Here is a 25,995-nt window from a genome sequence, read left to right as displayed (position 1 = left end):
TGTGTACGTAACAATTTCTTTCTCTGTCCATTGGGGTCTCTTTTCGGCATATTCCGTTGCGTCTCTGTTCTTTACGTGAGAGGTAGAGGATCTTGTTTTCCGTAGGACGTCTGTCACACACCAGCGTTTTTAAAATATTAATTAATCTGCTGCTTCAAAAGCGAAGCAGCGTCTTATGCATGCAGGGTATATGGCACGGTATACCCAACGAGGACACCATTTCGGCATACGACTCGTGATATGCCACATTATTTCTCACGGTTGCTATACGTTGAGAGACAGAGAGAGATCATAAGTAAAACAACTTGGACGTTTTCGTGATGCGACAAACACTGCCGCCAACTGAAGGTTATAGAACGATATTCCTCCTGCCCTGGGGCCATACCACCTTTTCACCACTGTACGCTAAAAAACAGTGCTCTACTACTGCACAAAATGATACCGTTCTCCTTTCTTATTTGTGGGGAGAGCGTGATGTACGCTTCAGTTTTCAACAAAACAAGAAAGTGCACGATATTATTTTTAACATAACCGGTTGGCTTCGGTTGACTCTTTGGTAAAGGTTTCCTTTTATATTGCAGGCTGTATACCCGACAACAGCCGAGAAGGTTTTGCCCCGCATCAACGTCGAGAAACGTACCTGCGTATCATCTTGCGAGAAAATAGCATCGAAGGCAAACATCTTAGGCGCCGCCACGCCCAGCCTCGCCGCCGTCGCATTGGGTGTTTCAGGTGAGGAGCTGGTGCTGGCCGATGGGTCATACAGGGTCACCTGTTTCTTGCGGGCATCTAATGAGAGGAAACTTCTTCCGTCCCCTGGAGCGCTGGAGGCTGTTGTCGACGCTGGGCACACTCGTAGCATCACTTTCACCTGCATATAACCATGACCTCACCGTTATATACTTTTCATAATGTAATGTGCTGCCAAGAGTAAGGGAGTAAGTTGCGGGTAAACTAGTAGTTGTTGCACTCGTAAGCATGGAAGATAGAGCTACTTGTTGTGTTGTGTTGTGTGACCCAGAAGTCGGAGTGCTTCACGCACTCACTACCCTCCTCTCTGGTTGGAACCACCTGCACCTTAATTAATCTTTTTAAGGACAGACAGCCGGATCGGAAGACGGCTCAACAGCAAAAAAAAAAAAAAAAAAAAAAACGAACGTTCAGTGACATTCAGAGGCCTAGAGGCGATTTGCGCACGCAACGTGCACACATCACGTGCACACGCAGCGCTCTCTTGGCTTAAAAACCCGTTTCGCAGAGTCTCAGGAGCGAGTGGGACGTAGTGGACGGATCGTGCTATGAAGGGCCGCCAATACGTGATTCGCAACTACAGATTTTAATCATACGCCCTAGTTTGGTTTGATGCCATATTTTGGCGTTTCTGCGCCGTTACTTAATCGTAGACGTACAGAAGTTACCTTCGGGACACGTCTTGAAGAAAAGGCATATTTCGGATCATAGTATCTACGCAGTGATATACGAAAATATATTAATGAAGCAAGCTCCATAGTCTGGAATCATCCGTGAAATTTAATTATATAATTCGTTTGTGTTGACGCTGGTGTCCACGAGAATTGCTGCAGATTCGGCGCGTGGTCGTTGAATTACGTGCAAGATATTCCGAATACGAAAAGCATATTTTCTAGATACGAGAAAAGAGTATCACTTATTTCAAGAAGCCTGCATAGATTAAGTTGCGAATTATTTTATGTTTACCTCTTTTCTTTTTCTTTTTGGTTATGTCAGGACGTAGACTAGCTTAGTAAAAACGTTCAGCACGTTAATATTTCTTCCCTGAAATGTTCAGAATATGCTTCTGAGAAGTTGAAAAGGAGGATCAGTGCCCATTGTATCTATAATGCATGTGATTTAAAAGAGGAGCGTGTCAAAGAACCAACAAAGAGGGCTGCTCACCGCTTACTTGATATTCCTTGTTCTACTGCGTGCATTGCTAAAACATTACGTACAGACGGCACAAATGAGCTACTTGAAAAGGTTCAGGAGCGCTTACACCGCTGCGCTTACGTCTCTCTGGGTGTTACGACATCAAATTTTCTCGTTTTTTTTTCCTCTGTGAACAAAGCCATAGGGAAGTTGTGGGAAATAATTCATACTCTTTTGCACCGTGAAATATTCCATCTAATGCCGATTTATGTCTGATATCAATGTACATGTAACCTTTCAAAACGTAACAGTAATGATACCAATAGCATCAGCAGCAACAGAAGAACAACAATAACAAACGAAATAGACAATAAGAACGAAGAGGAAAGAAACGAACCGAGAGAGTGCCTAGTCCATATACAGCTCAAAACAGAAAGAAGACGGTTGAGAGCATCTAAATTTTAATGAGGCGAGACTTTCGTGCAGAAGGCTGCACTGCTTAAGACCTGAACAAGTGCAGCCTTCGGCACGAAAGTCTCGTCTCATTAAAATCGTCCTTAGCACTCTAAAGAGAGAACTTCACCACATAGCACGGTGAAGGCCAACCATTGCACATAATGATACCTTTATCACTCCCGATTTGTGGAAAGCGCCGGGCGTACGCCTTTTTTTGCAACTGCATAAGTGTTCAAAAAAGGCGTGCGCCTCACATTTTTAACCAATCAGGACTCAAGACCCGCGCTCCAGTGTGTGGCCAACTTGGGGATAAGTGGGTCCCTCGGTCCTGTTGTGTTTGACGTCCTGCTAGTTTATAAGAAGGTGGCCTTTGCGGGCACACTGTCGCATTGCAGTGGATCCCCGGACGTGTCGGCATCAGCGGCAATGAAAAAGCAGACAGAGTCGCCTTGAGCGCCCATCAGCACGCAGGTGTATCCCCGATAATGATGTCGTCGGCCGACCGAAGACATCTCCTTTCGACACTCACCGGCCCCAAGATCACTCACTGGCAACACGACATAGGTCACTCCCTCCTCTCGGATGTAGACCCCACGCTTTCTCTCGTACTTCCTCCGCGACTACCGTGCCCCTTTACTGCACTCTTCCACCGCATGAGGCTCAACGTTGCCTTTACACCTGCCTTTCAACACCGTCTCGGCTCGACCTCGTTTTCCCTCTGCCCCACTTGTGGAGTGCACGGCGACCTCTGCCACCTCATTCTGGCTTGTCGGCAATATCACCAGCGTGCACTAATGGAAGTCTCTATGCAACGCATTGACAAACAGCCGTTCAACCTCGCAAAGGTCCTCGGACCGTGGTCGAACGCTGCCCACCAGATGCAAGGCCTTCGTCTTTTTGCGGAGTACTTGTGCTCCACCGGTCTGGTGACGGCTCTCTGAAAGCTCCCATCATCATCCCCTAATCCTTTCCCAACGCGCAATAGGGCAGTGTACCGCCTCAGCGGCGGTGAATTGCCCACCCATCATCATAGTGGGTGTGTTTAACTAATCAGGTGGCAGAACGGTGTCATTCAGGATGGTGATTGGCTAAGAGCGTGCTATGCGGTGAAGTTCTGTTTTTAGACCACGCGAATCGCCCCCTACCTTACGACGAATGTATCCCACGACCTGCTACTCCATGGCGTGAGATAATGCACAATATCTCGTTGCACATTCCAGGGCTAAGAAAGAAAATGCGAATCCAGCTCACTCCCCAGCCAAGGCAGCTGCTGAGGTCCTAATTAGTGACACTTTTCACGCACACACCCTGGTGTTCACAGAGGGCTACGTTGACGCCAAGTGTAGAATCTCTACTTCCTTTTTTATATATCATCATTAAATGTGGGAAGGGAGTTGCCTCAGGACAGAAGCCGCCGATATTTCGAACAGAGACTGTTCTTCTTCTGGGCACCGTCCTCATCATTGGCATGGTATTTAAAGGGTTAGGTGTGACGTGTTTAAAGGTTCATGCGAATTGTGGGTCAACAGCCCGGAGGGAAGAAAGGTCCGTACGGGTTTTTACGGCGGGAGTGAATGGCTGCTTTGTTAGAGTGTGGAGGGGATTATGTGAACGTAGTGATCTAGGCTACAGACCGGTTGCAGAAAAATGGAAGGCTCACGAACACGTGGACGAAACGGGACAACAGGCAAGAATTCGCAAGCATAGCGAAAGATAAGGAGGTTAGTGGTTACGTGGGGAAAATTCCAGAACGAGCAATTTTTTTTTAAATATATATCTGTAATACAAAGTTGTGGCATGCAATAAAGAGAGCAGAAAGCAGTGGCCATGCAGAACATAACAGATGATAATGGAGGTAGATGGCAAAAAGCATATTTTATTTGTGAAGTGTTTCTAGGGTGCCTTGTGATTTGTTGATACCGGACGGGTGAAGAGCGTTGAACTTGTATATGAGATAAGACTCCCTATCACGTCTGTCACGTGTGGATCTAAACCCGGTTTCTAGAATATATAGTTTAATGTTGTCAAAATTGTGACCAGGAACGTTAAAGTGTTCGGCGACTGCTTTGGGGAGTTTGTTGGACGTGTCGGTTCTGTGTCCGGTAAGGCGGTTGTTCATTTGTTGGCCGGTTTCACCAATGTATTGCATAGAGCAGTCGCCGCATTCAATGCAGTATATAACATTGGAGCTTGTGCATGTGAATGCGTGGTTAACGGGGTGGGTGTAATTGCTCGCAGTGCTTTTGATGGAGTTAGCGTGTTGAACGTGCTTGCATGTTTTGCAGCGCGGGAGGTTGCAGGGTCGTGTTCCCGTGTACGGGGCGCTCGTTTTGCTGATTTTGGCATTGACCAAGGAGTCTGCCAGGTTTCTTGCGCGTCGGTATGTCACCTGTATGGGATTTGTGAATATGTTGTTAAGTCGGTCACTGCTTTGGAGGAGGGGCTCGTGCTTCTGTAGAATGGCTTTGATGTTTGGAAGTGCGTTGGAATATCTTGTGATGAAGCTTATTTGGCACGCGCCGGGATTTTTTCGGTTTTCCAGAACCTCGTTTCGATCGAGTGTGAGTGCCTTGCGACGGAATTCGGTTAGGAGGGAGTCTGGATAGTCCCTTTGGGCAAGTGTACTGCAGAGTTCGTCAAGCTTCTCAGCGTAATCTGTGTCGTCTGAACAAACTCTGCGTAGTCTTACACTCTGCCCATTAGGAATTCCAACCTTACAGTGACGCGGGTGGTGACTCTTGAAGTGAAGGTATTGTTGTTTGTCAGTTGGCTTTTTGTACAGGGTTGTGACGAGGTTGCCGTTGTCTAGTGATATCGTGGTGTCGAGGAAGTTAATTAAGTGAGTTGACTGTTGTGATGTGAACTTTATGTTGCTATGCGCGGTGTTCAGTAGATCTACGAACTTTTGAAATTCATGTTCCCCGTGTTCCCATATTATCAGTATATCATCGATGTATCGAAGGTACACCGTAGGTTTTAATGAGAGGGCGCTGAGAACTTTGTTTTCTAGGAACCCCATGAAGATATTTGCGTAACAACATATTCACAAATCCCATACAGGTGACATACCGACGCGCAAGAAACCTGGCAGACTCCTTGGTCAATGCCAAAATCAGCAAAACGAGCGCCCCGTACACGGGAACACGACCCTGCAACCTCCCGCGCTGCAAAACATGCAAGCACGTTCAACACGCTAACTCCATCAAAAGCACTGCGAGCAATTACACCCACCCCGTTAACCACGCATTCACATGCACAAGCTCCAATGTTATATACTGCATTGAATGCGGCGACTGCTCTATGCAATACATTGGTGAAACCGGCCAACAAATGAACAACCGCCTTACCGGACACAGAACCGACACGTCCAACAAACTCCCCAAAGCAGTCGCCGAACACTTTAACGTTCCTGGTCACAATTTTGACAACATTAAACTATATATTCTAGAAACCGGGTTTAGATCCACACGTGACAGACGTGATAGGGAGTCTTATCTCATATACAAGTTCAACGCTCTTCACCCGTCCGGTATCAACAAATCACAAGGCACCCTAGAAACACTTCACAAATAAAATATGCTTTTTGCCATCTACCTCCATTATCATCTGTTATGTTCTGCATGGCCACTGCTTTCTGCTCTCTTTATTGCATGCCACAACTTTGTATTACAGATATATATTAAAAAAAAAAAAATTGCTCGTTCTGGAATTTTCCCCACGTAACCACTAACCTCCTTATCTTTCGCTATGCTTGCGAATTCTTGCCTGTTGTCCCGTTTCGTCCACGTGTTCGTGAGCCTTCCATTTTTCTGCAACCGGTCTGTAGCCTAGATCACTACGTTCACATAATCCCCTCCACACTCTAACAAAGCAGCCATTCACTCCCGCCGTAAAAACCCGTACGGACCTTTCTTCCCTCCGGGCTGTTGACCCACAATTCGCATGAACCTTTAAACACGTCACACCTAACCCTTTAAATACCATGCCAATGATGAGGACGGTGCCCAGAAGAAGAATAGTCTCTGTTCGAAATATCGGCGGCTTCTGTCCTGAGGCAACTCCCTTCCTACATCTCTACCGGTTCGCTGGATTTCTACCCATCTACATCATTAAATGTGGCATGACAAGGAAAATCAGTTCGATTCCCAATCCGCTCTACGGCGGCTGAGCTTCTGGCAATATTACATGTAACAGCTGCGTTGCAGATCAGGGAGTCACGAAGGCTGTCATCCTCACGGACTCGCGTAGCGCTCTCCAAATGGTGGTGAACCCCACATGCAATAGCATTCTAGCTGGGAGTATCAGAATAACATGTGCCCAACACAAGCGAATCGGTGGAGACATCTCCTTGCAATGGATCCCCTCGCACGTCGGCATCAGTGGCAACGAAAAAGCGGACCAACTAGTATCAGCTGTACATCACAGCACGCACTAGCCCCGGTTTGCCAACCCCGGGAGACAGCGACTGAAAATTGGTTATCAATGAAATAGTTCTTACACAACCCCCTTGGATCCCGGACATCCTGGAAAATCATCGACTTGATCTCCCGTTGAAAGGACTTTCCCGCAGTACACAAACCCTGCTCTTCAGGTTGCGAACAAGAAGCGCTTCCACTAAATCACAAATATTCAAGATTGACTCTCTGGACAACGCAAACAGCATACATTGTCAGCAAATCGAAACTCTCGAACACATCCTGCTTCATTGCGGTCCATATGCTGCGGCGCGGGAGAAATATCTTGGCTATTGTAGGAACTGTACGGTGGATGATGTCCTACATCTCACAGGCTCTTTCACAGAAAGTCTCTTCAAAATTAGCAGCCTCGTCTGCTTTCTCCAGGAATCTAGCCTCGCTCAAAGACCCATGAGTACTGCTCGGACTTCTCACCAATTCTGGCAGTGACTGCTCTAGATCTTAATTTTCGGCCTCATAATTCCTTTATCTGTTATCACACCTTCTCATCTCATTCTGGCTACAGTCGTGACGCTGCCTACATAAGTGAGGCCAACAACGGCAAGCCGGTTTTCGTCACCACCACCACCTGTTTTTAGACCCGGCACGTAGACCTGCCCGTGATCTTCATTATCTCAGTCTCCGGAAGCACGTAGACGGGCACAGAGGAGGGCTCTGAGGACAGATCTTCAGGTCGGCTGAATCTCTTATAAGCGTGGCTCGGCCGCCCGCAGACGATATAGCCTGAAATTACAGCTGACCCAGTGGCGACAGTAGAGCGAGTCCCTCAACGTTCATACACCGACCACTAGGGTCTGGAACATCTTGAAAGCTATCGGAGGCCTTCCCGAACCCGTAAACCCGCTCGTCACGCTATCGGTCGCGTCTCAATGTGACCCCAAGGTCACAGCTGAAGACTTTGCCCAGGAATTAGCGCAGGTCGCCAGTTCCAGTCACCATCGTCCCACACCTGGCCACTCTGTCGCTGATAATGCTCCACTGGACGACGACATCACTATGTCGGAACTGAAATACGCCATTCGTAGCCTCAAACGACGGAGCGCGGCTGGCTCCAGATGGAATTCCTAATCAGGCACTGAAAAACATGGGTGAAGAACAGCTGGAGGTTCTCTTTCATCTATACAATTCAGTTTAGGCCTCTGGTGCCATACCACCTGAGTGGAAGCATGCTAGGGATACCTGTCCTGAAGTCTTGCGCATTTGTCCTCTTACCGTCATTGCTTTAACCTCATGTGTCGGCAAGCTACTGGAACGAACAATTCACAAGAGGCTGTGCTGTGTCCTGGAGCGCGACAACCACTTCTCTAAGCACATTACAGCTTTTCGAAAGGGTTGGTCCGCTTCTGACGCCATTGCTGAAGTGACTACATCACTGAAAGAGGCAAGAGAGTCAAATACATTTGCCCTCGCATTGTTCTTAGACGTGAAACAGGCCTGTGACTCTGTAACTCCGTAGCATGTTTGGCTGCGATACGAGGTGCTTGTATCACGGGCCGCCTACTGAGATATCTCTGGGACTTCCTATCTACCTGTACGTTTGATGTGTGTGTCAATGGGTGCATCTGCTCCAAGGAAAATTTCGAACGCGGGGGTCCACAGGGCAGTGTCCTGTCGCCCACGCTATTCAATCTGATCATGGCCGGAGTCCATCGAAGGATTCGCCTATCTCCATATAACCTTCGACTTACCATCTACGCGTACGATATCTGCCTCCGCGTTGTGGGAGACAACAAGGAGAAGCTTCGTGACACCGCCGAAATTGCCCTGAACGGCCTCAGTGCGGCACTTCTTGAAAGAGGGCTGGTAGTATCGCCTGAGAAATCTCAATGCATGATTTGCATTCCCCGCCGAAAGCATGTGGACAAGGGTTTCCCTAATCTCTCCGTCAACAACACACCAATCCCAAGATGTGAGATTTGCCGTTATCTTGGCGTCACCACTGACAGTGCTTTACGCTGGTCTAGGCTAGTGAACCAAACGGCTTTCAAGTGTTTTGGAGTAGCCAGCTCCTGTGTTTCGTAGGAGCCTCCGTCTCCATATTTTTATTTCCTAACTTCAACTCCAACTCTTAATTGACTCCGAAGGATACACGATACACACGCGTGTGGCAAGTCATGGGGCTGCAGTTCACGTTGCTGCTCACGCTGCACAGAGCCCTCATTCTCTCGCGTATCCTGTACGTGTCACCGTACGTAGAACTGGGACCTACACAATGGCGGGCTCTTGAGCTACTCCATCGGGCACAAATAAGAACGGCGCTTGGAATACTTAGCTTCTCTTGAATTACCCAGAGACATACCAGGAAGCCAAGGAAAAGCCCGTTAGTATCCATTCCGAGCTTTTGGGGCTCCGGTACTTGGGCAACTTGGCCACGTCTAGAAGCAAGCACTCCCTTTCCTCTGCCCTCGTAAGAAGATCACACCACGACCATCTCTATAATACACGACCATAACACTCGCACCTAGCCCCAGCGCCACTGATGTAGTTTCGCCAAGCGGCCGCCGCGCGTTTGTGGCGCTGAATACGGAACCCTCGGCAGACGACGCATGCTATGCGGATACCATTGCTGCCGTTTGGTTTTTGCTATTTTTCACGCGGTGGGCACTGTTTGTCTCCAGTGCATGGTTTGTGGATGGTGCAGTCGTGGTGGTGTACTGCACCGTCCCGCTTTGCAAGCCGAAGAAAGCAGTGTCGAACACAAGTATTTCATTCCACGAGTTCCGCTCAAATGCAGTCTTACGGGAGAGGTGGCTCGAAATATATCGCGGCGTCTTGACACAAGTAACTTCATTGCGAATTGCGATTATTTCATTTCATATAGGGTGCACTTTATGGATGGCAGTGTACCATAAATAGTTTTATCTAATATAGCTAAGTACCTTATACGCATCTCTCTCTGAAAAAAAAAAAAAAAAACGAATAATGAACCGTGGCCTCCGACCAGGGGGGCTTAATCGCTGGACACGGCGGACATAAATGCATTTTTTTAGTACTTAAATATAAATACAAAATACTTTGTTGAAAGGGGCGTTTAAATACTCTTCATAAATACTTTTCGATAGGAGTATTTAAATATAAAATATACAGCATTTAAATGCCGTAACTAGTACCATAAATACTGTGATGAAGATGTCATCTGGTATTACAGAAATAACGATGAACATAACAACAAGTCAGCAAGGAAAAATAGCATTTATTTGTTAGATTATCACGGTAATTTTAATATTAGAAGTTTTTGACTGCATCACTTAGGATTCTTGTGTTCGGCCGTACAATCAGATTCGCAAAGGAGAACAGCATCTTCACTGGTGCCGATGAGCAAAGGCTTGCATTAAATTTGATGAAGATGCTTCGTACAACAAAGTAATCAGCCGCGACCATTGTCTGCAACAACAGCGAAAAACTCTCCATCTAAAATCGTTTTTCGCCTGCATGCTAGCTCGAACTCTGCGTGTTCTCGGCATTTCATGTCTGAACACCCACCTGAACACCCGTCAAATTCCATCTCCATCGGAAGACAACGTGGGACGTCAAATTTACATGCAAACAACGCACTGAGCACAAGAGACTACCGACCAACAGCACCCATTCTGAGGTTGGTATAACGAAGCGAATGGGAGGAATCGACCAGAATACATGCCGAAAGGACGCTGCCGAGAGAAATTCCGTCGAAAGGCAGAGGTCAGTCAGATTCCTCTTTTCTTTTTGTATGTCTTCGCTATAGACACACATTCTAGGCACGCCTGTGCTACATAGTTTCTTTACGTGGATGGCAGACGTCCGCGCATCGCAAGAAGGAAAGGCACCATTGCGCAGTTATCCAAACGGCCGCCAGGGGACGCCTGTGTCTTGAGAGGATTCCGTTTTGTTTCGTTTTCGGCTTTGCTTTATAGACACACAGGAAACTCATGGAAATGTTCCCGCAGTAGAAGTTGAGGGTGGACGGGAATCGTCGTTTTATCGGCGCCTCGTTAGGGAAGGAAGCATCCAAGTGGGTTTGGTGAGGCGGTAATCTTGATCGAAGGATTCCCCGGGGGACACTTCTTACAGGGTGTCAGCGAGCCAATGTGTGGATATTTGGAAAAGCGTCCGTTCCTTTGTGTCACGTCTCTGCGATTATGTCAGGTGAAGGACGGCGGTGACCGTAACTGTCGGGAAGGCCACATAGAATAGCTTTAATTTCACCGCTGGGCTTTGTGGAGACCCACCGGTCGGCATCTAAATGGCAGCACACCGACATAAAGAGGGCAATATTTTAAAACGTCGTGCAGTAGTGAGCTGTTGCTGTTGCCCGGGAGTGGGCATTAAATGAATTAGAGGGACCATGAAGAGATCCTCAAAACCTTTGTAAGCATATGCAATGCATTCCTGGCTGCTCATATATTCACCATGCAGAATACGAACGAAACATTTATTAGAATAACGGAGATATTAACTAAAAACCGCGGCCAAAAAAGGCGACTGCTGCGATCCGACCGTTGCTGACGCGGTGGAGAAACTAGATGTCACGTCAGAAGGAGGTGACCTTCTCCCGCTGGCGGCCTGGCTTGGTGCAACGTTAGAGTGACCAAATGACGCAAGTGACGTCAGACCGCTTGCAGGGGGGGGGGGGGGGGGGGTGCCGAGCGGTCGCGCGACGCTTTTTTTTTTTTTGAGCGTTAACTGTGCCCGCATTGAGTGTACCATTGCAAAAATCAGATATATTTCAAATAGAAGTCATCCTTGAGAGCCATTCTCCACCGAGAATTCAGATTGGTCCCTCCATGGTCCCTTTAAGTTTAATGCGAAGAAAGGGAATGCAGTAAAATGCAAAGAATGAAAAAACGAGCCAACTACACTTCAGGGAAATTTAACTCCAACAGTTCAACCCCGCCCACAAATCTAAAGACGTCATTGACTGGCTTCTGCAGGCGCATAACGCATCCGAGTCATAACGTAGTGCGCCCTAATTCTTCAAACCGTTGCTTGCAAGCGCGATCATTTCGCGGAAACAATCGTCGGAGACGATGTATTTAGAGCACATCTGTATGTGGTTGTAAACACATAAAATATTCTCGTTAAGAAATCACATGAATCGTCTGCTAGCGTCCGCATATGTTCTCGTATGCCAGACTCTGAATGTGCGGACTACGTTCTCCGCTGGCGGATGTATACCTCTGTGACTGTAGCGCTTATGTTGCTTCGGATAGAGTCACTAAATAAGCTACGCTTGTCACTAAATAAGCGTAGCTTATTTAGTGACTCTAGCTTCGGAGTATCGTCTCATATTCCATCATCGCTACTCGTTAGCATCATTGCGTACGCAGCGAACACCACGACACGTCGAGAAAAAATGAATAAATATGTAGCGCTGGAGCTACGTGCTTCGGTAACTTTGCAACAACTTCTTACTAAGAACTTACCTCCTTACAATTCAAATTAGATTTCCGACTCCACCTTTCGTACCTAGCATTTCTGTCGCCGGCTCCCGTACATCTTGCTCAAATAACATTCACCGAGGAGCTTGCTGAACATGACAGGGAAAAAGAAAAGCGCAAATAAGATCGTTAATCGCAACTGCGAAACCGTTTCGCAGCACGCCGAGCGCGCGAAGGCAAAAGTGGTATCGGCTCATTCGGCATTCCATTAGGAACGGGCTGCGTGATCCGAGTAACTGAAGCTGGCATCCGTCAAAGCACAGGACTAAAAAAAAAAACACACACAGACAAAGAAAAAGAACGGAGAAAAGAAAAAGCGCCAGATGGAATTAAAAGGTGGGATTCAGGGCACGCTTCCTTATACATATACCGCCTTTCCATTCCGGCTCAAGTCTTCTTTCGAGCGTTCCGGTGCGGTGAGTCGAATCTTGTTTGTTTATCGACAGACTATCGGAAGAAGACACAAACAGAAAGTTGCGTTTGCGAAACGAAAATGTGGGGCATCAATGACCCGTTATACTGAACTAAGCGAGAAAAAACATGAAAGAGGCCCTACACTTTGTGTTCGCGTCTGCTTCCTCAGTTCTAGCTTCCTGTTGTATGCTCCCGCAGAATAAACAAGAGAGGGAGAGAGACACTCCAATGGGTATGGTCCGTTTGTGGGTGTGCAATCAATAACAAAACCAATATGCGACTGGGGGAATTGATGGTCTCGAAAAAAAAAATGTATAGGAGGCGAGAAATTAGGATTACAAGCACAGGGATACATATCTTCACACAAAGTACACTCTAAAAAAAAAAAAAGAGTAAAATAGGGAGTAACTGCTGTTATCTAGTCCCCTATATAGACCGCAATTACTCCCAATTTCAGTCCCCTAACCCCTGCCCTTACTTCCCAGGACTGCGAATTGTCACTCAACTTCGCGAATGGTCTTCCGAATGCAACACTCTACGTAAATATGTGCTATTCGTGAATTTGACGGCATAATGTTGTATATCTCATCCAACTTAGAAATTTTCCACCCACACAGAGTATAAGAAACAGTTAGCGCTTCTTTCTTCGCAAATCGTGCCCTATATATGTCGCAAGATTTTATATCACTCGATTTATCACGGTTCACGGTTTGATTCAAAGTATTTTCATGCATGCACACGAATTATGTACTTGGAACTGTCAGAACAGAGCGTGAAATGCAGTCTCCACTCTATGACACTCATTTACTCCCGTGCATTTACTCCCGAAAGGGACTATTTTTTGTGGCAATGCATTTAGTCCCCAAAAGGAGTACAATTACTCCTTTTTTTCTTAGAGTGTACGAGTGTAGCGCGTCGCCTAAGAGGGCTTTCAAATTCACGCGTCGGAAAAGTGCCTTCCTCACGCTTCCAGTATGTGACGTCACATCTTCCGCCCAATAACGAAGTGAGCGTTTTTTTATTTTTCTTTCTTCGTTTTTGCGGTTGTTTTTGGCGCTGCCCATCAGGCGTGTGTACACAGAGCAGTCGACTGGCCGCCTGGCTCCCTCACCGTAGCAGACGATTCTCGGCAGCCAATGAAGGCACGTTCCCACTGCCGGGCGCCAGCTCTCGTTGCTTGAAACGGCGACCAGAGAACGGCAAGAGTGTCCGCACTCGGGGCAGCCGACGGTCGCCATAATCTCGAAGTATCTCGACGAGATCGGAACTTGCGCCACTTCCGTCACCGCTGTCCGGCCGGCTGCCCAGCTCTCCGTTGTAGGCAACCGCCGTGCTTTCCTCCGCAATCGCCATGGTGGATAACGAAGTTCTCGCCACAATCAACGTGCTTCGGAAAAGACGATCAGAGGAGGCACTCCGCCGAACGCGGCGTCACTCTTTCCCTATCAATTAATTCCTGATTAACTCTTACGGTGATCCCTGAAAGGGACGCGACCTTTGGTCCTACTTTTCTTTCAATAGGGGGCAGCGAACAAGTACCCATTCGTGGAACCCAGCTCTCCCCTTCCGATCTGTGTCGATTTCAGCCTGTCTACCAACGTCATGATGACATTTCTCAGGTAAAGGTTTATTGGTGGCGTTGTTCCTGCGCAGTTTAATGTAACACATGTCAAGAGCAGAAGACTCATACTGACAGTCTTCCGGAGTCCCCTCTCTGGAAACGTCACCCGGACAAGGCCAATCAGTGAGCGCCCTTTAGCACGGAAAAGACCAATCAGAGAGCGGCTGGAGGGACCTTGGTAGCCTTGGCAACCGAACGACCGACAGTCGTGCGGGCGGGCGGGAATACGGGGGGGGGGGGGGGGAGGGCGTCTGCTGGTCGCGGAGTGTCTGTGATCGGTTTGTGGAATGTTGTTTCTTGTTAGCGGCGGACGTATTCGTACAGCCAAGAGCGTAGCACCGTGTTCCACGCAACATGGTCACGTCAGAACTCACACTGGTAAGCGTAAGTAGGCGTATTTACCGAACACTTTTCACTTAGTATACAGGGTGTTTCACAAAAAATGAGCCACAGCTAAAAAAAAAAGAAATGAAAGGTTCATCGCACACCAAAACGACGGTCTGCATAGTGTTACCAGTGGTGTGAGGTGATGTTTTTTTTAATTAAGTGTTTAATTAGTTTTTAATTATGAGGATTAGAACCAAAATGTGAATGAGAAAGTTATGGCGGGCGATACAACGACACCAAATCCGTTAATTGCAATTTTGTACTTCTAAAGGATCCTTTTTTTGTCGGCTCCAAAGACCAACTTCCGGGTTTGCAAGAACAAACCGACGCGTGACCTGTCGCAGACGCGCGAGGAGCGCCGGATCACAGCGCTCTCAAGCGTCCTGTTATCGAACGAAATGTAGTCACAGTAATTATTGACCTTTTGGCTTGACATTGACTCCTCGCGCGTCTGCGATATTTTGGCTCTAATACTTATAGTTAAAAACTCACTAATTAATTTCACTTAATTATTTAATTAATTACAAAACAAAAATAATTTGAGTATCCTCACACGACCACAGCATCAAACCGAACCGGAATCGGAAACGTGCGGTCAGCACGGAAATAACCATTATTTTTTGCAGGAGCCGGAACAGGCCCGAAAAGGCCGCTGCCATCTTGGAACTGAACCGGAACCGAACCGATTTAGAAAATTTCGGTTACCGTTTCAAAATCGGTTTCGAATCACCGAGAGTTCGAGACTGACCGTGTTTCATCTTACCTACCTTAAGTGTGTAACCTGTTCCAAAGCGTGTTCCAGCGTGTTCCTACCTTAAGTGCGTAACCTGTTCCAAAAGTGACCGGTTCATGCGGCACTTTTTGCAACCCGGGTCTCCAATACAAGCGAAAATGCATAGCTAGACGCCAGCATCGATGGAGACAACGTCGGACAACCGCGCTCTTTATAGTTTCGTTTTCCTGTTGACAAGCATTCCAGTCAGAGCTTTGCGGTCAGCACGTTTGAAGGTTAGGGAAGCTCATACCTAAACAGTTTGTAAAGTAAAAAGGTGATCTTGTTGAATGTCATTTGGGGACAAAACAGAGTTTGTACTAATATAAAATTCTGGGCTATCTTTACTGTTACCTTAGGACGAAAAGGAATAAAGCTTCCGGAACAATAAAATTCCGGAATCGGTTCCGGAACTTTCATACCGCTTATTTTAGAGCATATACCTTGTGGAATGAACCGGTTCGGAACCGGTATAGAGCATCTTGAACAGGTTCGGAACCGACATGTGTGTCCTCCTGTAGCTCAACCGGAACGGAACCATTATGCCTGAACCCGGACCCGAACCGAACCGGAAAAAAATTCGGTCTGATGTTCTGCACACCACTGGTAACACTATGCAGTCCGTCCTTTTTTGTGGTGTGCGATGAACCATTAAAAAACAAACAAAAAACTCATTTTTCGTGAAACACCCAATATTGCGATGCGAACGCCAAGCAGACGACCTTGGAGCCTGCGCAGCGCTCCCATTCGTGTGCCTGGCTTACGTCATCACGGTGTTAGCTGCAGAAGGAGTGAGAATCTTTAAAACTAGTTTATTTGATATGTAAGCTGTTTTCGGAAGAGAAACTTGACCAAGTTGACTGCGAAGAGATGACGAACATTACCGTATTCGTCTAATACATACGTTCCCGGATGCGATAGTCCCTTTAAATCCATCCTCTATGACCTGAAACGAAACTGAAACCACGCAATTCTCGAGCGCCAAAAGAGGGAAAGGGCGCTTACGTCGGAGGGCCACGTGTTTTGTAGCGATCGAACTGATTGGAATAAACGCTGACCTATTGGCCAGATAAACCGCTTTCCGGTGCCGGCTGTGCTGTCTGGGGTTTTTCCTGGGTTTTCCTCAGACGCTTTCAGACATATGTCGGCACAGTTCCCTTAGAAGTCGGCCCAGGACGCACATTCCCCCAGGGCGTGAGTCGTGACGTTGCCCACATACGTGAGGCCGACAACGGCAACCACCACCACCACCCCCACCCACCGGACCTGATAAGCCCAAGCGATGTAAGCAAGTCGGCTCGGCCAACGCCTGACTAACCTTTCCTCCCTTTCTTTTTTGACTAAACATATCCCCCCCTCCCCCACAAGCGACGCCGTTCCTGCGCTCGAGGAGTGCGTAGTTCTGGTTTTGCCTCATTTGCATATCAAAGTTCGACCATTTATATCTCGCAGTACACGCTCGTTTCATGATTTTTAAGAAATTTGGTGAATTCAAATAATGATTGTCTTCAATTCTGCTGTCTCGCAGTTTCGCGAAACACCTAATTGAAAGGTTAATTAATGAATTTTAGGTAATTAGTCGTCTAGTAGTTAGATACTCTTTCCCACAGGCTGCTCCACATCGACTGCCCTTGACAGCCCTGAGAGGTTGATTGCTATCTAAGTTCTTTGCTGTTTTTTTACTAATTAATAGAAGCCATCTTTTTCTGGCTGACTTTTCCTGCCCAATAAACAGCTCCCCCCCTCCCCCCGTCTGACCGCGTAACCGGCACGCAAAAATTTGCATCCGTATTGCCCACATCTGTAAATGATTAAAGAAAATACCCTGTAGAATCCCCCTCTCGTGAGTATTTGGAGCAAAATTGGTGAAGGGTGCACTGTCACTTTCTTCCGAAAAATCTTATCTATAGTTCATAAAACATTTTCCTTTACCTATCATTGTGTGTATTCCAGGATTCAAGGCCATCATTCTCCTTGAGTCACTGAATAGGGGTACATGTACGTATATTATATATCATAGTAAAGTCTATTATATATTCTATTATAGTTTATAGATATAATATAGGTGCTCCTTATTTAGTGACTCTACATTCTCCGACCCGAAAGAAACCCACGCACACCTCGTTCACGTAAGTGTGACAATAAGTGAGGATGGACGGAGACGAATGCCCTGGTTATAGCAGTGACAAGTGGATTGAAATCCTCTTATGAGGTGACAACGGCGCTGCTCAACTGATCGCGTATTGAGATGTCGAGTGTTTCCCTTTTTGTAACGATTTCTTTCCACAGTAGGCGGGGCGCAATGTACGGCGTCGAAAAAAGGCTTTGCCTCCGAATGATCAGCAGTAGCAGAACGAACGTTTGCAGCACAAGGCCATTAATAATAAAAAAGAGCGGGGAGGCAACATAATTTACGCTCCCGTCGAGAGCGGCGCCCGAATTGAGCTGGGAATTCGGCAGCGGCGGGCGTCCAATTTAATTTACTTTCTCTCATCGGCCATATTCATTGGACGCTGCTCCTGTGACCCGGCTATATACATTATTTTTGTTGTCACTCGAGAGACGTGAGAAGCCTAGCCGATATTGCTCCTTCTCAAAGGATATTCATGAGTGGGAGAAACAGAACCGAAATAGTTTCAGAGAATAATCCTATAGGGTATATATTTAAAAAAAAAATGTCTGCACCCTTCGACGTGCAGTATCGGACGGACGGGTGACTGCTCGTGTAGGGGTCGATCATGTCTACGAAATCCTGCTTGATTTAAACTGACCGGAATTATGGCGTTTAAAGAGGGCAAAGCATAATACGAAAGACGGCAGCAGGCAAAGAGAACGTGGGACCACCGAGAACAGACAGTGAGGAACAGACAAGAGAAAGTCGTGAAACCGGACCTTAAGTAAAATAGTGAAAGCCGCCATTCCATGAAAGAGCTATGGGGCTCCGATACCGCGTGCAGGCTTTACGACGTCTCCAAGTGTTTTTAAGCGTTGCCATACGATGCGTTTGTAGTACGGAATTTAGTATCTACATAGGGCTTCTTGCGAGTATCGCGCTCCTGGCGGTGAAACTCTCCACTCATCATCATCATTCAAATAAAGTTGTTGATGTTGTTTGCGAATATCGCTCTGTGCATTATATCGTTATATTTTGTCCTCTTGATCTGAGCGAAGAAGAGCAGGCTATTCGGCTTACCATCCATCATTTTGACGGGAACCGCGTTCGCAACTCTGAGACCCATGCCCTTGGCACGCCGCATTCTGTTAGTGCGTTACGGATACTTGTTTCTCTGGGTTTCTCAGTGCAGTCCATTGGATATCGCTCATGTAGCTCGTGTGTAAAGTACAAGTGAAAGGAGGAAAGATGGAAGAGATGGAAGAAAGGAATAAAAAGTCATCGCAGTCTGCAATGGTATTGCGGTTGATGCACCTTTGACAATGGAGCGCATTTAATGGCTGCTGAACGTTCCAAGCTTTACTTTACTCTTTTTCCTAATCTGTATCTATCAATATAACAGATCATAACAGCGGTGACGTTTTCGTCAGATGCTTTAATGCGAATTAGAAAATAAAAGGGTAAAGGTATAGCTTAACGTTACGTCGCGAGATAACTGTAATCATGAGTGATGACCGCAGATGCCCGTCTGTGGATTAACTTTATCCATCGAAGGAAGAATTAGATGCACCCCGAGAGAGAGAGAGAGAGAGAGAGAGACAAAAAAAGAAAAAAAGAGGAAATCACCGGGAGATAACTACTCACTTTCACTCTCTTTTCACGCCTCTGCTCAGCTAGTTACTCTGCCCTGTCACCTCTTACTCCCCGCATATGCAAAGTAGCTCCTCGCTGGAAATTGCTACACCCGTTATCTGTTTGATAAGTGAGATCATGCTCCTTCTCTCGCGGCGACGTTCGACGTATAAACTTCCAGCTATTGAGCTTCGAGATGCACGTACATGCTTAGATACATGTACCGACTAAGCCAGAGATGTGAGGGTAATATCATTTACCCTTCGCTGGGATGAAACGAACTCCCTCATGACGATTCCAAAGGAGCTACTGCTCGCGACACGGTTGTCTGAAATCGGCTCTCAGTAGTTCTGCAGCCCATATTTCCTTGATTGCCCTCGAAAATGTTGTTCCAATATTGTATTTAAAAGTGGACCATATGCTGCACGTGTTTCTTACTCGAAATAAATGGTGTTGTAACACATCGAGATTTGAGATGGGATAAGCCACGGGGTGCTGATTTCAGACAACCGTGTCGCAAGCAGTACATCGTACTCCATGTAGAGGCACAGGGATGATCCCGTTCTGTGGTGCGAGCACTTTAGTGCAAAAAAAAAAAAAAAAAATTAATAAAGAAAAAATAAATAAATACAATAATAATAAAAAAATACTTCCTTCAGGTTCCTTCACGGGAATATGCAGCTCCCGTTCGGAGTAAAATTTGCACGGCTCCTATAACCGGTGTCATGCTCACGCCTCAAAATGGAATAATGCCGCACTCGCTCTTGGAAGGTACAAACCTTACTCCGAAAGGGAGTGTTCCTAGGGCCGAGCTGCATTTTCCTCTTTCTTTTTGTCTTTTTAGAGGGCAAGGAATATCAGCGCACTGCATCGATATTTAACGTGCCCTGCTGAGGAAGTCGTGTCTGAAAAACTTGGACCGTTTCACCAAGTTGCCGACGGCCTACAACGGGTTCGAACCCGTAACCTTTGGAACAGTAAGAGAACACGATATCAAGTAATCCACCGAGGCCATAGTCGGAAACAAGACCCATCTCATTTCGTAGTGGCAAGAATTTCGAAACAGAATACAATAAATGACTCGTGGCTGATATTTGTGCCTCATTTGGGGGCGGTGCATGTGTTCTCCGTATATTTCAGTTTCAGACTCCAATTTTTTCTTTTCTCATCCGTCCATCTATATGTATTTATGATCCAGACGAGGAAACTATTACGCATATTCACGTCCCCTCGCTACCTCGCACCTCATCCCATCGTCATGCATGTAGCTGTTGTTGTTCCCTACCTTTTTTCTTTCTTCTGCTATCCATTCGTTACCGGAACAGGACATTCAATGTGGATAAGGACGAATAGGGTCGAATTACTGGAGGGACTTTAACAGTAACGACGTAAATATGGTGATCATATTAGCAACCTACATCATTGTAACTGCACTCGCTGCATCATTTGCTGCACCACATCCACACTGTTTTACCGCGCCCATTAACGGCATCATAAATGCATTTAAAAAGAAAATGGAGTAGTCGCGGAAATTATGCGATACTTCGCAAAGCATCCACCGCAGGTATACATCCACCAACAAAGCACATCACACCTCCGACAATGAGCTTAACTCGACGCCCAAAACCAATGCGCAGGAGTCAGAAATGAGAAGATTAAAAATCCAAACTAAACGACCTTTGCGCCGCGAGGAGCAAAAAAGGGTACACATACACACACTGAGAAGAAAAAAAAAAAAAGAAAGAAAAAATATGGACGGACCTCCGGAGATCACGCAGCAAATTTCGCGAGAGCGCGTGATCCCACGAGAGGGGTCGTTACGTCATCAATCATCCCTGACGTCAGTCGAAGGAAAAAGAGAGAGAGGAAAAAAAAGGAGGGAGCAAGACCATGGAGGATAATTTCGTGGCTCGCGTAACAACGCAGCGGTGCCAAGCTTCATCTTGACGGGAACATTTTTACGGGCTAATCTTAATTACGGGCTCGTTGCCTTTTTCGGTGACGTGTTATTAGTTTGGCCCTGCCCTCTCATTAGCTTGTTTGAGGACTCATTTCACGTGGCGGCTTCGAGTCTGTCGAGCCTTTTTGCTCGGTGATGATTTCATTCCAATGAAGACAAACGGGAAAACTCCGTCAACAAATGGAATGGCTCTCGGCTAAGGAACATCGGGAAGAGATCACGGTTTCTTTCTCAATTAACGAGATTTTCGCGTCCAGCGAGAGAATGAAAGTAACGCTGAAAAGATTAACGCTGCTTCATTAATGAGATAAACACGGCAGCAGAAATTATCTCTTTTCTGGCTTTTCTTCTTCTTTTTTTTTTTTACTGGTGATTGAAAAGGGCGATATACCTGTGCAATCGGCCGCGCTGATTAATGACGGACTAAGAAGTGGATTGGAAACACTTTATTCCGAAGTGTACGGGATCTTTTCTAACGAAGCCTTTTCCTAAGGGTGGTCGCATTGTTTTTAATATTGTCCTGTATTTCTATGGAACAGAAATTGGTGCTCAGAGAGGGAATAAGGATGAAATGGTGTCAAACGGTGACATGAAGGCACCTACGCGTCTTCCGTAAGAACTAAAAAAACAAAAAAAACAACAACAAAGATGGTGATAATATAGGCTGAACGGCAAACTATTGAAAACGTGTCTCTCTGACCAAAGCTCTCTGTTATGGTGTCATTATTACTTGCCCACTCTAAAAAAAGAAAAAAAAAGATGTATGGTTTCCTTTATTTCATTTGCTCCTACTACAGTCGTTTCGAAACGCGAAACGGAACCAGATTGGTGATGGAAGGTGGCCCATCTTGAAGAGGAGCAGTAGAGTCCGCGCCACGTTCAGTCGAAGCCTGTGGAACAAGGACTCTTCCTCCCTGGGGTAACGGCCTAGCAGAGTATGGGCCATCGTCTGGTCAATCGAGCGCAGAAAAGTGTTCGTCCTGACGGCGCGTCTTGGAAAAAGAGCACAGACCTATTCGTGCAGTAGCGGCGAATGGCTAGCCGGCACACACACGGGGTAAGCGGAACAGAAGTGGCAGACTCAGTTGCACGGGCACACCTGGCTGCGGAATCGGCGAGGGCATTCCGCAAAATACCAACGCGGCCCGGAATCCACTGGAACCACACACTGTGGCCTAGAGACGACAACATGGCGTACAGGCAAAGCATCTCCGTGTAGATGTCGTTGATCACTTTGTGTGAATACGATGCCAGGACCTCCAAGGCTGACTTCCTATCGGAAAGGATAGTCCACGCTCTTGCTGTCGCCGAATAGATGTACCGCAGGGCGGATAATATGGCAAATGCATCTGCTTCGGTTGATGACAGCGCGCTGCAGGAGCTTGAAACCGCGCTCGGATGCATCCTCAGGACCAAAAAATGCAGATTATGAGCCATCAGAGTACACCGAGCCGTCCGTGTAAACCTCGGTTCGATTCGAGTGCAGGGACTGTAGATGTCGCAGCGTAAGTTGACATGCCACAACAGCTGGTACGTGGCTCTTTGACGCAAGACCAGGAACGGATGTGTGAATGGGGGCAGACATACGGTCCACATCGGCTCCGTATAGGAGACCAAGGTTTGCGATAGTTGGCTGTGACTTTGTAAGCGCAGAGCAGCTTTGCCGTACGCAAAAGCAGGGCAACGCTGCGTAACATCATGAAGGTGGTGACATGGGTGCCGTACAAGGCAGCGTGTGTAATACCCAAAACGCACTGTCACAGACAATCTGGATCGGTCGGCAATCCTACTCGGCGCAATCCTGCGTGGCACGCCGTACCGTCCGCACTTCACGTTCGTGATCTTCGTTTTCATTTGCAACCGTCTGGTGGACGCTTTGCACAATACTTCCAGAAGTTTCAAATTAAAAGAAAACACTGGTGCAAGATGTCTACTTGAAAGAAATTCACATTAATATGTAGCGGCCGGTGGACAACGACGAAGATGGCCACGCGCCTGGAGCACCTGCCTCAGTTCCACCGGCGCGGCCATGGAGATAGGCCACCGTCATCGCCTCTCCGTGGCATACCATCATCGCCGGTCGGGGCTCATGTAGAGGAAGACTATCGTCCTCTACATTTGGTGACCCAAACTATGAACATCAAGTTCGATGTAATTTGGCCCTTTTCTCATCCCAAATTTGGCAACCTTCCCGCATGTCCAGCACTGATGGCACGCTGCCGCGCAGCTTGGAAGCCGCTCTACAACTACCTATCCGATCGGTACGGTAGCTCCATGGCACGGCGGTACCCTCAACCTCAACTGTCCAGACCCGCTGCCACGACTCTCATCCGTGCGTTGCATTCAGCATCATCTGCTCATTCCCGAATGGCTTCCTCAGCTCGACAAGCGGACTGCTGCATAGCGACCTCTCTCCTACAAAGCACTACCAACCAGGACACACGCGCATCACAGCTTCATTACCCTTCGCTTCAGCCCGATGTTCACCGCACCCCGGCGCTCCTTCACTGCCGGCCGCGACACCCGAGCTTCGCGCTCACCTGCCCGTCGCGCCAGCCGCGGCAGCCGACGCCACGGCACGCTTCAGACGGCGTCTCGGCGTCTCTCAACGGCTCCCACAGCCTCACCCTCTCCTCCTCTGGGACTCTCAGAGCTTCGGCTCCCGTGCCGCTAGCGACACCTCAGGACCTCCACTTTCCCAGCGCCTCACTGTTTTCCTCGCTCTTCTCAGGCTACCGGATCTGATTACTCATCAGCTGTGATGCTTCGCCACCGTCTGCCGTGCCGTCATCCTGTTCAACCGTGCATGCTAACCACGGTCGGTCTCGCTGCCCTCCTCCAGTGAAGTCGCGGACATCATCTGCTTTATCGCTGCTCCGCGTCTGAGTGGGGTGGGGAGTGATGTAGCGGCCGGTGGACAACGACGAAGATGGCCACGCGCCTGGAGCACCTGCCTCAGTTCCACCGGCGCGGCCATGGAGAGAGGCCACCGTCATCGCCTATCCGTGGCATACCATCATCGCCGGTCGGGACTCATGTAGAGGGATACCATCTCCTCTACATATACAAATGCGATTTCATCTGATGTTGTTTTCTTCGTGCGGGCCGCTGTCATCGCCGCTATCTTGCCAACCCGGAACCCGCAGTGCGAGTAGCGAGAAAACGAAGAAGTGAAAGGAAGCCACTGCGCCTGCGCCAACCCTCCTCGAAGTGTGTAATCATGTTCGCGAACGGGGGACAGGTGTCAGCGTTGTTGATCTCTGTCGCCGAGGCTCGCTTTGTCCGCACCTGAGAACGATCACAGTCGCTGCCTAATCATGATTGCACGCGATGTGGATCCTGTATCAGTGCGTTTTGGGTATAAGTTTGTAGGGTTGCCGTGTCCCGGATGATAAGCGCGGAAGGTTCCCGCGCTTCCGCGATAGCTGAGAAGGTTTCCGTGGTCATGTAGGCTCCCAACATCAACAACCACAATAAATGATGACGATGAGATGGGGTGTTTCACCGTGGTGGTGCGGTACGCTACCCCATTGCACGTGGAACATTATTGGTGTATTCCATTGGGAGAGCAGATTTTGCCCCGCGGTGGGTGGGGTTTGAGTGCATGCTCCCGGCGGGGTCACACGGGTTTGTTTCGTCAATGGAATGCTAACAATCGTTCGAGGTACGATGCACGCGGTGCGCATAGCACGTGAGCACGTGCTTTCCTGGGTTAGCTTTGGTCTCGTGGTTGGTTGTGATGGTTGTGATGGTGAAAGGGCTTGCCGTTTGTTGGCAACGTCACGACTCACGCCTCGGGGGAATGTGCGTCCTGGGCCGACTTCTAAGGGAACTGTGCCGACATATGTCTGAAAGCGTCTGAGGAAAACCCAGGAAAAACCCCAGACAGCACAGCCGGCACCGAGATTTGAACCCGGGTACCTCCCAGTCTCGACGTGACATGGCCAGCACGCTAACCACTGAGCCACGGGAGCTGGTCTTTGGGGAGCTTTGGTCTCGTGGGTCAAAAACTATTGAGCAAACGTTTTACCCTTACTCCGCCAATGAAACATTCAGCGCCTGACACGTTTCTGCCAATGGAACAGTTTTTGCCCCCTCCAGGGGCAATAAATTTGGCCCAGCTCTGCCAATGGAATGCGCCAATGTGAAGATGATGAAGGAAGGATGAAAATACAAGAAAGAACTAAAGCGTCTGGAGCAATCCAGTGGACGGCAGGAAGTCCATGAACAGGTGAAGAACCCGACGATGGAGCACAGGATCTTCATAGGGGCCAATGAGTGCAGCTAAGGTGAGTGGCCTCTTGCTGATACGGGCAAGCTCATCACACAATGTTCGCCTTTGCGGGCAGTAGAGTGAACATTCCATAAGAATGTGCTGGGCGGTCGCCACGACACCGCAGGTGGAACAGAGGCCCGTGTCACAGCATCTGATCATGCACTTGAATTGCGGGGTGAAACCTACATTGAGCCGGGGTCTACGCAGGAGGAAGGTAACTCCCAAGCAAGTACGCAGGCTACGAGTTGCGTTTCCTTGAAGTGTGAAATACCGTACAGCACAGCAAGCAGTAGCGTAAACTGTCCAGAATCAGAGAGTTGTGTACTTGGAGGAGGTTGGTGGAAGAAGGACCCCAACAGGACCCACAGAGAGGGCGAAGCACATTAATGTGCGAGCCTGTGGTGCACGGAGGGCAGTAATCTGTCGTCACCATATGAGGCCCCGATCAATGACGACGCCAAGGTACTTTTTTTTATATTCTGTGTTAGCGCCACGAAGCAACTGTGACTATGAGCGACCACATATGTGGACAGATGGAGAGAGGACAGCACGAAAAAATGGGGGGACAGGGGGTTAGTATGTTAGTTA

The 25,995-nt window shown here is 47.9% G+C and overlaps 1 protein-coding gene across 5 annotated transcripts in view; it reads right to left on the bottom strand.

Annotated features, from left to right (window-relative positions):
- Positions 1-25,995, bottom strand: part of LOC135396642 (uncharacterized) — a 502,925-nt gene that overhangs the window by 42,580 nt on the left and 434,350 nt on the right. For all 5 annotated transcript variants that reach the window (XM_064627722.1, XM_064627723.1, XM_064627724.1 and 2 more), the window contains one exon: positions 641-871. In XM_064627722.1, coding sequence (XP_064483792.1) covers positions 641-871 — 231 coding nt within the window. The remainder of the gene's footprint in view (positions 1-640; positions 872-25,995) is intronic.

The sequence above is a fragment of the Ornithodoros turicata genome, chromosome 6 (assembly GCF_037126465.1).
Source record: "Ornithodoros turicata isolate Travis chromosome 6, ASM3712646v1, whole genome shotgun sequence".
NCBI lineage: Eukaryota > Metazoa > Arthropoda > Arachnida > Ixodida > Argasidae > Ornithodoros > Ornithodoros turicata.
This window is presented reverse-complemented; position numbering and strand designations above follow the sequence as displayed.